Raw genomic sequence first — 16842 nt, 5'->3', positions numbered from 1 at the left:
CTGCTAGAAAGTGCAACGCTTCCTTATATTTGCACATTGTTAAATGTGCAAATATAAGAGCATTTTAGGTAATCATTAGGAAATCAACATCTCTTTTCTTTATTTTAACTAAGGCAAAAACACAATTCTCTGCAGCATGAGGAAGGATGCAGCACACTTTGGAGGGCACAACAAACACAGCCAGCAGGCCTGTAACCCAGTGCAGATGACCTGGTTCTGCTTGCACGCAACCATGAAATAACAACTGCTGTTTAGAGTTTGATGTTAGCTTGGGGAGCGTACTGTCCCTGCTCAAGCTAAGCAGGCAAACCTTACTGTCAGGATTTGCTTGGAAAAAAAAAATTGCAATCAGGTCATGTCCTAAAACAAAGCAGGTGCTGCATCTACTGGGTTATTCTCTAATTCTGGAGTCTGCTCATTGCAGGTCAGGACTGGTGGCACATATAACGCTGTAACCCATATAGTCTTTTTTTTTTTTTTTTTTTTTTAAACACACTGGATGTTGAAAAGTTTCTATAATTTCTGATGACTGAACACATAGAGATGTCAGAAAATAAGCATCTGTGATGAAAAAGCACAATACAAAAATATGTGGAGCTTACTAAAATTTAATAGTTAACTATTTTGTTCGTAACAACCTACTAATGACATCTGTAAGGACTCAGAACAGCCACATATATGCATTTTATAATATAAATGTTTTTATATAGGTTGTAGAAACACATGGTGAAATGTGTGTGTTTGTGCACTTTTTTAAGCCACTTACAAAAGGACAATTTGAATAATTTGAATACTGTGTATTTATTATTTTTTAATAAACATTTTTTTAAAGAATAAATATATTCCAAAGGCAATAATAAATCCACACAGCGGTTTGCATCTTTATAGTCATCCCGTGGATGATTTTTGAATGTAAAGTAACAGCAAGAAATTGTCACTACCGAAGGCGCACAATGTCTCACTACCACTGCTAAATATTCTCCATATTTCCACTCACATTGTGGAAATGCACAGTATGCCCCCTCTTTCTTATGTGGTACTGCAGGTATGTTTACCTGCCTATGTTGCTTATGTGCCATCACAGATTGGGCATCTTTTAATTTAAGCCAGAAAACCAAAATAAATGCCTTTTTTTCTTCCCCGCTTCCTCACAAGATCATTGAGGACAGCTGTGATTGCTCCTAACTTGATTTAATATCAATTTTGAGAAATTACAAAAGCCATTTGGAAATACATCAGAATCTGTTAAGTGAATGATACTGCCACACATTTTAACACATAAAAATATGCAACAAATTTGAACTTGGGTTTAAAAATAACTTGGCATTGATCAGCAAAATCAAAGCATGGATAATAATATCCCCACCAAAAAATATATAAAATAAAATATTAACTACAGTTTAACTATTGTGTTATAACATTTTTTACTAGAACTAATATGCTAAAAAAAATAAGACAAAAATTATAAGCATATTAAACCAAGTCTGCATAGATTTTATGGAGTAAACTGTAGCACAAAATGAGCCCCACTGTGCAGGCTGTGTGATGTTGGGGTAAGGCCTGATGCATGATACAAAAAAAAATAATAATAATTAAAAGGGAGGGGAGACTGATAGAAAGGCAACGGTTACCAAGGCCTCTCAGTTTGGTTAAAACTGATGCAACTACAACGTTTACTACTGCAGAGCACATAGCTCACAGCGACCCTGCACACACTTTCCTACAGACAGCACGTTCGCGTTTCGACCTGACTTCCAATTCGTTTCACTGACTGCCAAAAATAAAAGACCAACAACACCGACGCTTATTTGGGAGCTTTTAATGCTCACGCATGCCACACAGGTTTGAAATGAAATTAATATCTTGTTGTTGTTGTTTTTTTTAATTAGTTAATTAACTAATTTTACTCCATAGGGTCACATATAGTTTGATCTTGAGTAAAATGAATGTGGTTGTCAGGACATTCTCACACAGGTACGGTTGATGTGGCCATGCTGCAGAGGAAGGCCTGCTTCAGATTTTTTTTTGTCGGCTTAGACAGCAGCCTCGATCGAAGACGCACAGCACAGACCGCATTTCGATGTCGCCTTACATCTAGTTTTGTTGTTGTTGTTGTTGTGGCACTTGTTCCCATAGGCTCCGTGTGCAGAACGCTGCGCACGCAAAGGGCGTTTCGATGCGGCAGTTTCTCTGTGTTTTGACGTTAAAGAACGGCTGTCACGGCGATTATGCGACTCCCTTACTTCACGCAGATCGGTTTATATTTCTGTTGTACTCTCTTTTGTTCTTCTCGAGTCCAGAACAACGTGTCGGTGTGCGACAGAAATCCCTATCCGGACGTGTTGATCGCAAATCCAGCAGAAGTGCGAAACAAACAGGTTCGGTTCGATAAGAAGTCCAAATCCTGCTGTCCGTGAGTTCCCATCCGCCTTCTGCGCGGAGTCCCAACTTCTACCATTAGCCCACAACTTTTACAAACTTCCACCTCTGTCCAAATGATGGAATTTGCAACTGCAGCCACAAGTTATTTCTTTCTGTTTCCTCCCTACTTCTTTCCCACCCTTGACGCCCCCCCCCCCCCCTTCCTCTCAACCCCCTTTTTTTCTCAAAAGAGAGGCCCACCGGCTGCCTCTTGATTAATAAATGTTTAGGCTATGTGTTTTGAAGTGAGGGACAAAAGGGGTTGGCCTGTGACCCCTAGGAGCCCCGACCTTGCGCAGGTTCATTGTGAGGCGCTGGGAAAGGGGCTTTGGGACGGAGACCCCGGGCCACTGACCCACACACATCCCAGAGCCCTGCCATTCATGTGCGCACCGCTGCATGTCGCCCCGCAGCTTCCATTGATTCAGCGGGAACAATAGCCTTACACCCCTCTACCTCCTCCCTCTGCCAGAGAAAAAGCAGCTTTCAAACTTCCCTATATGTCGCCTGATGCAAGCCTGAACAGAATTTCTCCTCTAACGCTTTAAATGAAGAAGAAAAATGTTGACAAAACGTTAACGCTCTCAGTGGTATGTTCACCCGAGTTGCATCACAACTTGGGTGAACGTTGCATCATTGCACTGACTGGATTCTTGCAGCCGTCAAAGGCCAACACTGTAACAGAGTGAAACAATGAAACGGTAACGGAGGGAAACTGTGAGACAGAGGATGGATGCTCGGAGGAGGACGAGATGACAGAAAGGAAAGAACTCGAAGAAACAGCGCGTGAATAACACCTGTGGGGTGATTTTAACGCTGGAGTCAGATATACGTTAATAAGTTGGAGGTAAAGCGGGCATTATTGCGCCTGGGCCACAGGGTTAGCAAGGTTACTCTAATGACATCATCCGTTTCGATTGGATCTTTGCCTGGAAGTCAATCACGGCAGGGAGTGAAGGGGACACAAACGAGCAGTGCAGGACTGCCACTTGCTTCAATCAATTACTGCTCCAATTTTGAATGCACAAGCAAGACTCCCTAAAAGGAAGCTACGCCTTTGCATGTCAGAAGTTACGTGTGGTAAAGGAAGAGGCCGTAAGAAAAGGAAAGAAATACAAGAAAGAAAGAAAATGCGTGTAAAGAAAACGCTTAACTTTATTTACAGGCCTTTAACAGCAAAACAAGTTTTATGGGTCTATTTACAGAGACAACAGCCCCCCCCCCCCCCCCCCCCCCCCCCCCCCAGCTTAAAATATTCCTCATTTAATCTATGCAGAGACAACACACAATTGAACTAACAGCCTATAGAAATTGAGTTGCAAAACCGGTGGCCTGATGCGTGAAACTGAAATGAACCTCTCAAGACAAATGGCGTTAAACATGATTAATTGTGGCCGGCAAGAAGGCGACCAGACTACACAGTCCTACCGTCAGGCTTCACCAGATTATAGAGCAGTTATTCCCACGTATAGACCACATAAACTACAACATGCTGCTAAAATCCCCACTGAAACGCAGTCTGACGTGTATAATAATGATAATAATAATAATAATGATAATGAGCAAATCAGATAAATGATCGCTTTAAATCACTGGATATATAGAACTTCCAGAACGCGCATATTTGAGTGTCTGCGAGCGAGCGCGCATTTGTATGGATAAACGCGTGTTGTGCGCGGGCATGTGAGAGGAGAGAGAGAGAGAGAGAGAGAGAGAGAGAGAGAGAGAGAGAGAGATTTTACTCATTGTAATGCACAGAGCGACCTGCCCTCTTTTTGAAAAAAAAAAAAAGCGAGAAAGCGCAGCCATGCTTTGCAGAGGCTACAGCGTCGCTCTCATTGGTAGCGTCAGCTTCTCGCCACACGGAGTCTTTGCTCGTTCGCTGCTACACGCCGAGAGAAACCGGGAATACACAGCGACTGCCTAGAGCTGCGGTGAAGTAATAACGCTCAGATGAAGTGAAAGAAACAGCAGGGCACGGATAAATACGAGCAGAGCGCACGGTGTGCTTGGGATCCACCATATGGCGTGGACCATTTCCACGGTGAGTATTTTCCGCCGGCGTTTGCTTTATAATCAAGCCTTTGAGCAATTATTGATGAGCTGATTTGCGTCTTTTTGCTCCCGCCGTTGGTAACGCGTGCGTTTTAAGAGAATAAAACGGATGGCGATCGTTCTCCGTGCAGATAACGGGTCCCTGTGCACGCTGCACTTGCCATTGTTATTGCGGGCTTCAGGGAAAAATCCACTACTAGTTTAAAAAAAAGGATGAGTAAAGACGTTAGAAAAAGCCGAGCAGGCTTAACGAGCGGGATTTGTTTTTATGGTTTCATGATTGTTCAGAAGGGGGAAGAGGACGGAGGATATCTGAGCCTCATCGTTTGTTCGTTGCACGGCGCGTGAGGACAATAGGGGTCATTTTCTTCTGGGAGGCGAGAGAGGGAGAGGGAGAGAGAGAAGAACTGGTGAAATATGGTGATTTGCTGACAAGTCGCGATGGAGCTCCAAACAGGGGTCGACGCGAGAGTCGGACTGTTTTCAGGGGATAGGGACGTTTCCGTCTAAAATGGCGATTCCCTTTGTTTCTGTATCCCTCTCCTCTGTGTTCCAGCGAGTGGGTGATGCATTGCAATTAGCCTACAATCTACGAGCCTGCGCCTTCTCTTTCCCACTCCACAGTGCTTTTTGTGTGTGCGCGCGCTCTTTAACTGTAAAACAGGAGCCGTAATTTTTTTTTTTTTTTAAACGCTGAGCTCAGGAGATCCTCACAGTTGTGGGCAGGTGTCCGATGCGACTCTTACTCATAAACAGCAGTGACTTGGGTTGAATTTAAGCTGCTTTCGCTCTAGTTTACAAGATATGCAAATCACCGTGTGCTCCGTGAAGTCTGCATCGCTGCAGATTTCACCGGGTTATAGCTGAATTGCACAGATTCTAGGATCTCTGTCAGTTTCCCACTCAGTTGAGGCATTCGACAGGAGAGGAATTCGCATTTATGCACGTCTGAGCCACTTTCCCGTTACATTCAGCGTGCGCGTTATATAATCTGGCCATAGCACGCATAATGCACCTTGCAGTTTAGTGAACGTCACTGATTAAAAATAATAATAATATTTTGAGGGAGTAAAAATCAGCTACAGCTCATCACCAGAAGCTAAATGCAGCACTTGTCAAACTCACGTCAAGCGGCGCGATCAGAATGACACAAGCATCTCTCCATCGTTACTGTGTGCAGGGAGTGCGTGTGCGCATGCCCACGTGAGTGTGGGTCTATGTGTGAGTGTAGGTACACGTGTGTTCTCTCTTCTTTTCTTTTCTTTTTTTTTTTGAATAGTGCAATGTTGCATAACTGATCACAGCCAATGCCAGATTTGGGGCTTCACAATTTGCTAGACCATTGTTGGCATTTCCTCTGCCAGCACGCGCACATCCGCATGCACGCACCAACGCAAACACACACACCAACCAGCAGCAGAACTATTAACACATGTAAGCGATAAACGTTAATTCTCGGATTGGGAAGTCGTCAATTTCCCTCCTAGTTTCAAGGACACGGGGCAGCGATGAGGAGGACGCTGGGTAATATAGAGGAACATCTGTTTGCCTGGTGACGTCAGCACCCCCCCCCCCCTTTCATCCCAATCCTCTTGTGCTGAAGGCAGATGCCTCATTTGTTTGGCTGGAGCACCATTAATCCCAAAGTCAGAGGAAAAGACCGGACGGAGAGAGATCAGTCCCATTTAGGTGGTGCCCGCGCCGGGATCAGCTCGGTCTCGATGTCCCGGTGCGTTTGCTACGGATGGACGCGCGCGCACAGTGCGCACCGATGCGCTCAGGACACCGGCAGTTTCTCGGGGTTCTTCGGCTGCCCGGTTTGCGATTTGCGGCAATTTTAACCTGTGACCCGCAAAGAGAGGCTGCAGGCGTTTGTGTGTGCGTGTGTGCGTGTATCTATAGATGATGTGAGGAGGGCGTTATGAGGCTATAGGAAAATCAATATTTTGCACGCGGACCTTTTTCCTCCTTTTTTGGACGCCGAGTGATGTTTCTGAACAGGTCAATGTGGAATATGAGAATTTGTCATTTGCAATTCAATATGACGCATTTGTGTTTTCTTTTTCCTTAGGTGCACTATGGGATAATGGAGGATTTTTTTTTAATGCCTTCCTCGGTTTTGGACAAAAAGCAGTCGACGGACACGGATCAAGTCATTTTTGACTGCTAAAGCGGTCTGGGACGTATAATCACTTTGCCTCCAAACTGGCTGTTCTGCGTTAAAGTCCTGTAACTTAACCTCTTTTTTTTCTCCAGCTGAATGTTTTTCCCCCGCTCACACACACACTCTAAGGTAGGCCTGTACAATCACCGGGAGAGGATCTGATCTCTTTTGATGCATACGGGATGCTTTGGATTTTAAAAAAAAATCTTTACATTTTTGGCCAAACTTGACATCCCAAAAACATCTTTAGTTACACGTCAGAGGCCTCGGAGGCTGCAGAAATAAAGACTGATTATTATTTGTCGTAACAGGTTTTACGCAAAGGTTTGGAGGTGTCTGCCCTTTTCCCACAGTAGAGTGGATGCAGCTGGTGGACGGACACACACACACGCGCAAACACACACAGATGAGCGGGTTGTGTCTCTCCGTGTTCACAGCGGACCTTGATTTAATGTCTTACAATTAAGGCACGCGGTGAATGCCAAGAGATGATCTTCCTATCTTCTCCGATCTGCACACCCCAGAAATCAAAAGTTTAAAGTTGCAGATTTATTTTTTTAAGAAAAAAAAAGATAGATAGCCTATAATGTTATTAAAACTATACTGGTGGCGTTCTCACACTGAACTTTTGCTCTTGTGTTTCAAACTGTAATTCGTGTGCCGTCATTCGTGTGCTGTCTCTTTTCCTCCTGCATTTAACAATAAACAAAATACAATATTTGAAAGCTCTTTATTTATATGAACATATTTGCTCCAGTGTGTGTGTGTGTGTGTGTGTGTGTGTGTGTGTGTGTGTGTGTGTGTGTGTGTGTCGGCGGGAGCTGTCCATCCTCACATAGGCTACCCGGAGCGCTGTCCACCCTCTGTGGTGCTGAAATCTGCGCGCCACCGATCAGCCTTTTGTTTCACTTGCCCGCCGGTGGAAAAGCGGAAATGGCTCAACTTCTTCTCTGTAGTGCAGGAATGCAGTCCGGACTCCTCGACGTAGAAACGCAAGCAACTGCGTTAGAAGAAATTTCGACATTCTTGCATTTTGCAGGCACCTCAAATGTTCTTTATGTACATATATTTACTTATTAATTTATTCTAAGTGTGGAAATTCGTGAAAATCTGCAAATGGAGTGACGGCTGGCATTACCGTTGAGCTCATTCGGTTCTAAAAATAGCATAAAAACATCCCCACACATTTTTACTTCTAATCATCGTCGCACGAATTTATCAGCGACCCATTTCCCCCCTAAAACTTGCTTAGAGGAAAAAAAAATATTTTGTACAAATGACAATTATCACAGTAAAGAGGTTCTAACCCCCTCCCCCCACAAAAACCATATAGAGCCTCGCGTGACAAGGATAATAAACCATGATTTATTGGATCTGCATATTAATTTCCAAAAGTACGCGTGGTGCCTTTGCGGAATGTAAATGAGGAGGACGACCGTGGAGCGTGTGGCTTAAACACTCGCATGGACTTTAAACGAATATCAGGTTTTTAAAATGTGCTTCACCAAAATCATTGGCTCAAGCAGATGAATGCAGACCACTAACTGTGAGAGTCTTGTGGCATTTCCGCTGGATGAAATAACATCCTTCGATCTTAGTGTGTCGCCTGGTGGCGTCCGCACGCAATATCAAACCGTAATGGAGACTCTCTCTTCCGGACAGTTAAAGATCAGTGGGGCTTCATTTAGTACGACTCATGTTAGAGTATTTATTTATTTATCTGGACGCATTTCTGTTTTTCATTCAGATGATTGGCTCCATGTTGCACACACCGACAGAAAATAATCAGATCTTAATTAATGACATGAGTCTGTGCGCTTCATGTAGATAGAAGGATAAGCGGGGCCTGGCTAAAGTGGGGAGGGGAGCACATAAAAGTCATTTCACCAAATCATCAGTTTATTTCCTTTAAGTCTTCCAGAGAAACATATCTGGATCAGCGTAAGCATAAACTGAATCTCTAAGTACAGTCAACGGATTCCACAGTGCGCATGATCGGTTGCCGTAGTGTTTAAAATCAGCTGAGTGGTTAAGGAGGGGGACTGACAGTTTAAGAAGTCCGCTCTAACATCCACCTGCTCGGGTGGTTAATATCATTACAAATGAAACTACAACTCGGTCGCCTCATGAATTAAAAAAGAGCAGTCTGCCTGCCGTGTCATGTATTTGGTACACTGGTGGGTCTCAGTGCAGGGAACCACATTACAAAATTGAAATTTCATATCTGAACTCAGCAGCCCTGGAGTCTGGTTTCTACTGATAACCAAAATCTTCAAAGTTGAATGAAATCCATGAGGCTGCCATAAAGCATGTTCATCATGCTCCTGCTTTGCCTTCAGCTCCTCCTGCACGGGCTGCTCAGGACGTCAGAAGAACTCTGCTGCCCTCTTGTGGCGGAAATTGATAAATGCTGTTAAACAGCACATACAAGATTTAGTAAAGAGCAAATTCTTAAAGATCCCCTGAAGGCATGTTTATAAACAGGCTCTCTTTTGAGTGATATTTTTTTGGGGTGATATCGGGTTTTTTTTGTTTTTGTTTTTTTAAAAATTATTTCCATAAAAAGCTCAGCGTGGTTGGAAAGCTTGAAAATGGCACTACGAGCTCTTCCATTATTGAAATAATGGAGAAATAGATCAGTGTTGTTTGGCTTGTAACAAACAGGAATTCCAGCAATACAAGGGTCAATGTAAAGAAATAAGAACACATTAAAAAAAAAGATAAAACACCACAGATTAAATTTTTTTTTTAAAAAAGAGTGAAAAAAATAAAAATAAACATGTCGATCAATGCCTCATCAAACAAGTTTTGTTCTAAAACAAAACAAACAAACAAAAAGCTAAGGATTTTTCCTCCATGTTTTTTTCTATCCATCCATTCTCTTTTGCTTATCCAATTCAGGGTTGTGGGCTGGGCAGGTGGGTGGGGGATCCCATCCTAGTTACCATAGGACAAAAGTAAAACCTGGAAATGTCGCAGCAACACAGAGAGACAAATAACCATTCACACTCACACTGGACTGTGGGAAATACTCAAAGAGAACTCACACAATCACAGGGAGAACATGCAAACTCCACACATGAAGGTGGAGACGAACCAGAACCTTCTTGCTGTACGGCAACCGTTTAGTTAACTAAAATGTTCCTTCACACATGTAGTTTTAGTTTTCAGTTTATATTTAGTTAACTACAATAACCTTTGTTTTTAGTCAACTATAATAACCTTGCTCCAAAGCAAGCTGCATGTGTTAAATTCTGAAACATGCATCATTCTGCAGTGAAGCTTCCATGAAGAGTCACCAATACACCTTTTTAAATGAGGACAGAGGAGAAAACAGATGATATTATGAGTGTTGGTAAATTGCATTTAGAAAAACGTGATTTCAGGAGATAAAAGCAAAAAAAAAAATAATAATAATAATAATTTATGAGCATTTTGTTAATGTATTTGTTTGTCTGTTTTTAAAAGCAACAATTCAAATTATATTTAATGGAGTCAAAGTGTGTCAATGGCAGAACATAAAAAACTAGATATACTTCTATAAATAATGTGTCTGACCTGGATTATAAAACGTGGATTTATGTCTGGAATAGTTCCAAGTGTTGCAGTCCTACAACAAGCTCCAAATGCACAGTTTTGTCTGAGAAACAGTCCAAGTCTCAAAGATATTTTACAATAATATAAGGCAAAAATGATCATTACTACATTGGAAAGGCTCCCCCTTCTTCTTAACAACTCTGCTTGAAAAATGAGTCAGTTTAATCCGTCTATGTGTTTTTGTTTTTACTTTTCAGCATCTAAACTTCTCTTTTGTCCCAGCAGAAATCCTTTTCTTCGACAGTTTTGCCTTCATGGTCTCCTCATTACCAAAGTGCTGACGTACTGTGACTGTAATGGCTGTGCCACCGTCCTCACCCATCTTATCTCATTAGCCGGACCTGATTGGCCATGAAGGTGTTCTCTTGCCATCTCAGAATAAAGTGACTGTCTTTGCCACTTCTTAGATCATAACTCCCCAACTATTCCCCCCCCCCACCCAAGAGAGACATAAGCAAATTAAAATATGTTCGGAAAGAGCTAAAACGTTGACCTTGAACGTGTGGAACAATTTCAGCGCTTGTGATGCTGTTGCAAAGAGAGGATTCTGACTTTAATTACCAGTTTGTATAATTCTTTACAGTAACTAAAGGGAGATTTAGTAGTACTTATATGAAAGATATGAACATAACAAAGGCCAAACGATGTCATTTTTAGAGAACAAAACACATCTTAACATTAAAATTAGAGTCTACTTTAAACATGGAGACTGATATTTCATTCTTTTACTATAAATGTTTCTAACTCTGAGGATCTAGCTACAAATCCCAGTAAATTTATCAATAATACTTTGTAATGAATCATTTTACATCTGACCAGATACTGTCAACACAGTATCTGTTAACTCAGAACTTGCTAAGATGCTTTTCAGACTGTTTTTGAAGTCATGACTGCAAATGGATTTTACAGACTAGCTAAGAAATAAAACAGGGAAGAATGGCATCGCAACTATTTAAATTAAAATATCTCAAATGTTTCTACTCTCTGACTCCATTTCTCTCCATGTCACAAATGGAAAAACATGATTTCAAAACAAGACGACTTTCTGGAATATCTTCAGTGGGTGACTCACTGAACAGACTTTTCCACTGATATTTAGCTGCCAAGAAACCAAACCAGAGGGCGAAAAGAATTAAGGCACATTCACTGCGGTTTGAAAGCAGTGGTCAGCTCTAATCACTGCTAAAGGTACCTTTAATGTGTGCAGCAGACATGCCATGGTAAATAACCATGGTTACTTGGATAGAAGAAGGGGGAAGAGTGTGTCCTTTAAGGCGTTGAAACGAGCGCCTACGAATGAGTTCTTGTGGAGAGTAATTGCAGAAATTACTGTTAGCAGCTGAAATGTCTGTGAGAAGGCTGCATGCTGCATTGTGAGCTTCTCTGAGCTACAATGAACTCAAGTTTCACCTGTGGAGTTTAGGCCTGTACCCTCTGCAATGAAACCTAGCTCAGATATAAACTATGGAGCTCTACGCTGAGCTCCAGCCCACCATAACCCTGCAGTTACCTCTTTTAAACCACATTACTCACCAAAGTGCAATTTAAGATCAAACTTTCAATGGGCTGGAAGTCATGCAAAGCAGTGAATTTGATTAGACCCTTCCTCAGAGTCAGTTAATATCTTCCAAACATGTTGACAAAGGTTCACAGGATCAGTTATTCTCTCTAAACATAAGTCTCAGGCCCAATCAGAAGTAATGTTGCCTAGCAACTATTAACAGATTACAGACATCTTAGTATAAATTGTTTCTAAATGGTAAACAATTAATCTTCACTTGCAAAAAAACAAGCATTGAAGCACCTTTTTAAACTTTTTAAAAGTTTAAAAGTTATATCTAGTATGTTTCTTTAACAGTGTGCATCTCCTTGTTTCTTTTGAGTGTTTATAATCAAGCCCATAATTTATTTTGGTTGCTTCGGTGCTTAAAAGGAACGTTCTTTATCTCATTATTTCACCACTATAAAACCTTAACCCTGCACTACAATCTGAAGTCTTGAAATACAGATTCAAATGTTAAAAATCAGGATTTTTTAAAGCAAGAAATCACGTGATTTAAATGCTAAAGGAGGTCGTGGGCTCTATCTGAATAAAACCTATGACGTTTGACTTTCCAGTATGGTTGTACTGCACTATACCTTCCACAAGATGGCAGTATGAGCACAGGTAAAGCTTGGCAAGCCCGCAGATCTATCATGGGAAATCTGACACAACGTGAGATAAACGCTACAACAGTGAAATGAAAAGGTTCGTGTTGTTCTGGAGTACAATTGTACTCCAGAATTGTACTTATTGTGATAAAACTAAACTTAAGTGGGCGAACAATCGAAAAAGCAACAAAAATTATTGAATTAAAACATTATGCCAATATCTTTTCATTTGAATAAAGCAGTAAGAGATCAGCGAAATTATCTCCTCTCTGAGCTAAAACAGCTTTAAGATTATAGACGTTGGTTAATTTGCGACTCTTGAAAAGGATACAAACTGATGTCTCGTAACCAAATCAGTGAAGCGGGCTATTTTATGATCGGGGGGGATCTTTGCAAAGATCTTGAACCCAAAGCGTATTACAGAAGAGAGACAGAGCGCATGCTGCTTTGTTTGCCATCCTTTAAATACCAATAATTAAAACGTTAACGTGATTGGGTGGTGAGTGCCAGGGGGAGAGGGTGTCTGTATCCCAATAGGCGAATCCTTTTTAATAACCCGCCTCGAGATAATGATGTAAAAAGGACCGAAGCGTCTTGTGCGTAACCAGGGTTATCGTGGAGATCCGGTGAAGGTGAATCAGACACAGAAAGGGAGAGAGGCAGGAGAGAGTGGCTCTTATTACGTGAGGCTCCTCCTCGTCTCTACACCTCAGCTGACAAGTGGAGCGAGCCTGCAACTTCACCACTGACACACAACTAAACTCGTGAAGGACAAACAGAGGAAGAAACTCTGAGACGTGCGTCAAGAGTTTCCCGAAGAGACCATAGCCTGCAACGACGCGGAATCCACGAGGCTATGGACAGGAGGATGAACTTGAACGTAAGCGGAGGGGACATTTTTCACAAAACTCTGAGCGCCGTGTCCACTAAAAAAATGGACCCGTTCAGATCGTCGGCCGGCATCGAACTACCAGCCAGAGACCGCCAGTCACCAATCAGCTGCTTTGACCAGGCCGAGCCAGACCCGATTCAACCGGGAGGACTGGCAGGAGGCAGAGGGGGGACGCTGGGTCTGCCGACGGGATCTTTGTGCGTAAAGTACGGAGAGAGTGCCAACAGGACCTCGGCAGCGGAGAGCAGCGGAGGTGAGCAGAGTCCCGACGATGACAGCGACGGCAGGTGTGACATGGTCCTCCTCAGCGATGGGCGGACGGTGAGCGCAGGGAAAGCTGAAGGAGGTAAGAAAACCAAAGAGCAGAAAATACTGAGGCTAAACATCAATGCCAGAGAAAGACGACGGATGCACGATCTGAACGACGCGCTGGATGAGCTCAGAGCGGTCATCCCCTACGCGCACAGCCCGTCAGTGCGGAAACTCTCCAAAATTGCCACTTTGCTGCTCGCCAAAAACTACATCCTCATGCAGTCACAGGCGCTGGAAGAGATGAGGAGGCTAGTGATGTATCTCAACCAGGGCCAAGCCATTTCTGCCGCTTCCATACCGGCCACCACTGCCCTCGCAGCTCCCGGCTTGGGCGCGTTCGACCAACCGGGTGGATACCCCTTCCCCACCGGAGTGGCCGGGTCCTCCTGCCCCGATAAATGTGCCCTGTTCAACAATGCCACTTCCAGCCTCTGCAAACAGTGCACTGACAAGCCTTAACGCGCCTGACAAAGACTCCGAGAAGCACACGAGAAAGAAGAACCCACTTTTAAGGACACTTTTGGAGAGGAAAACCAGTGAAGTCAGTAGGCTAGAGACAAAAAAGGAAAAAAAGAAAGAAAAAGTAATGGCGACGAATACTTTTATGATATTTACTAAATGCATTAAAACGCGCTTTTTTTTGTTCAAACATTACTTGATTGTGAATATAAATCATCCTTAAAGTGCTGGTATGAATGACAGTGAAGACCAAACAGACGTACAGTAGGGCCTGTGAGAATGGCTGCAAGTGTTGATTTGAGTGAGTTGTTGATCACTTGCTCTGTGATGGACACTTTTGGAAATTTGGGTGACCTGACAACTTGCGATTCTTTCCACTTGAGTAGATGGACATCTTGTCGAAGCGGTCCACACTCACTCTCTGCTGCTTTCTCATTTATTCACGGTTTTCTTTCCATTCAAGTCAGAGACTTTTCCTCTTTTTTTTTTTTGGTTTAAGGCCTGCTTTCACGAAGTTTTTCTGCTGAGCAAGTGGAATGCTATGAGCAAGGAAAGTCAAACGAAACAGCGAGTTAAGAGGTTGAATCAGTCAGATGTTTATGTGCTAATTTTAGACACTTGTTAATCGTTGCGCACGCCTATTGCAATTCTTTTTGGGGGTGAGGGGGCACTGTCATATAATAAACATCCAGATTTCTTTTTGTTAAAATCCTGAATTGAAGCTTATCACGTGTTTCGATGTGCTTTTGTAATTTATTCATTTGAATATCTATGATGGATATTTTTTGCTTGCATTGCACATTGTTGTCTCTCTTTTTCTTGTATTTTTGTTTTCTTTTGAAACATGACGATTGAGGTCTTCAGATTATTCGCGTTGTCAGGTCGGGCTGTGGATTATTGTAGATACCTTAGTTATTATAAGAGCAGAGGAGGGCCGTTTGTATGTATTTCAGTGTTGAAAAGCTTTATTAAAATATTTTGAACAACAGAAAAAGAAAATCTGATTATTCATGTGAAGTGTAGCGCACGTGGAATCAGAGCGAGCTGCCTTTAACTGTTAATTGTTCTTGTTGATTTTTATTTTATTTTATTTTATTTTTTTTTGGGGGGGGGGAGGGGGGTTATTTTTTTTTTTTTTTTAAAGGATAACTTTAGAGCCTCTCTGTTCTAGGAGCGATGCAGCTCTCATTTGTCAGTCTCTGCATTCTCACCAGGTGTCATGCAGAGAGGGGAAATAATGCTCAACAATTTTCTGCTCCATCAAAACCGGTAACTTTTCTTGTCTTAAGTCTTGGGAACGAAGGCCAGACGTGGGTGGGCGAACGTTCAGGGCAACATTAAGATGTTTGTGCTCCACGGACTAAAAGAAAAAATAAAGAGAAAAGAAAGAAAGACAACAAACCCCAAAAACAAACAAAAAAAACCCCACACACTCTGATGACCTTTACTGTGGATGTTGAGACAATTTCCACGCCTGTGTGTAATAATATGATAATGCGAAAACAAGTGTGTATGAAAACTGTCGGCAGTAATACCTGGCCTCGCATAATCAAACAGATCGTTAAGGCAATTAGACCTCCAAACTGTGATTAAGAAATGTAATTAAGACTGTTTCATTGCCGCAATTTGGTGTCTTTACTTAGAACGCAACCATCAGCTGCTCCGCGATCGACTCAAGCTTCGTCCCCCTCACTTCACTGTCCACATCGAAAACAATTTGATAAGGAAATGCTTTTGAAACAGTAAAGCCAATCTAGCATTAAATCTCCACGATCTCCCCCCCCCCCCTAAAAGGCAGGGTAAATATCGTGAAAGCTTCAGCACCATGGACAGAGGCCACAGACGTCACATTTCAGACCATGAATTAGCACCGATCATTTCGCACCACAGATTTCCCCGAACTTTTTAATACAATCAACTAAATTCAATACAGCAAACGTCTTGCCAATAAATGTTTCTGTTGTAGATGGATACTGTGATATTTTAGGCACAGCTTTCATTTGAAATCGTCAAACAAGCTTCAAGCTTGCAGAGCCATACACCAAAAACCTCTTTAAATGTAACATGCTCAATGTTTTATCCTAATAATTTTAACCAAAAGCCTGCATCTTTATCTCATTTTTCCACATAGAAGCAAACAAATATGAAAATGTGTTAACAATGCTGGTTTCTGATTTTTTTTATTTATTGTTTTTTTATTTTTACTAGTCTCCGATCTAAGCTTTGTGTCTGTATGATGAGCCATTCTGACAACAGGGTCATTACAGTGTCCCATTTAATCCCATCACACCCCTGAATGCCTTGAATCTTCACAGAAGAGCCCTTAATCAAGACTGGAAATAATCAGGAGACATCAAAACAGCTCTGGAGTGAAAATCCTGTCAGCAACTCACGTTACAGGATTTAAGCTTTTATTTATTTATTTACTGTAGTTTGAACACAGAGATGAGGCTTTTTTTTCTCCCCCTGCTGCTGTTTGAAAATGAGACTTCACAAAAATATTAATTATGCAATATGCATTAATGCATAAATGAGTGGAGCATTTAACCCATACTAATATTCACATTAGCCCATAAGAGGAGATTCCCCAGGGATGAGAGAGAGCCATATGGGTGCATAAAACAGAACACAACATCCAAAGGAAAACAGACAACAGCATAAAATATCAATGTAAAGGCAGAGGACAATTTTAGAGCAAACATGAGGAGCAGGTTTGTATAAGAAAAAGTAAGAAACTGAATAATCGAAAGTCTCCATGATCCTCTTGATAAGGGAGCTGCTAGATACTTGG

General features: G+C 42.1%; 1 protein-coding gene and 2 long non-coding RNA genes across 4 annotated transcripts in view; 2 read left to right on the top strand and 1 right to left on the bottom strand.

Moving 5' to 3' along the window:
- LOC143420302 (uncharacterized) overlaps positions 1-2491 on the bottom strand; it is a 49399-nt gene extending 46908 nt beyond the window's left edge. For both annotated transcript variants that reach the window (XR_013100120.1, XR_013100121.1), the window contains exon 1: positions 2093-2491. This is a non-coding gene — a long non-coding RNA (uncharacterized LOC143420302). The remainder of the gene's footprint in view (positions 1-2092) is intronic.
- Positions 2492-4227: 1736 nt separating this feature from the next.
- On the top strand, positions 4228-7369 carry LOC101476875 (uncharacterized). The gene is made up of 2 exons (XR_191068.4): positions 4228-4465; positions 6548-7369. It is a non-coding gene; the product is annotated as an uncharacterized LOC101476875 (long non-coding RNA).
- A 5589-nt stretch (positions 7370-12958) lies between these two features.
- bhlhe22 (basic helix-loop-helix family, member e22) lies at positions 12959-14175 on the top strand. The gene has a single exon (XM_004546662.4). It carries the CDS (start codon positions 13245-13247, stop codon positions 14049-14051), a length of 807 nt encoding a protein of 268 aa, XP_004546719.1. The 5' UTR covers positions 12959-13244; the 3' UTR covers positions 14052-14175.
- The last annotated feature ends 2667 nt before the right edge of the window (positions 14176-16842 follow it).

Source organism: Maylandia zebra, linkage group LG9, assembly GCF_041146795.1.
Source record: "Maylandia zebra isolate NMK-2024a linkage group LG9, Mzebra_GT3a, whole genome shotgun sequence".
NCBI lineage: Eukaryota > Metazoa > Chordata > Actinopteri > Cichliformes > Cichlidae > Maylandia > Maylandia zebra.
This window is presented reverse-complemented; position numbering and strand designations above follow the sequence as displayed.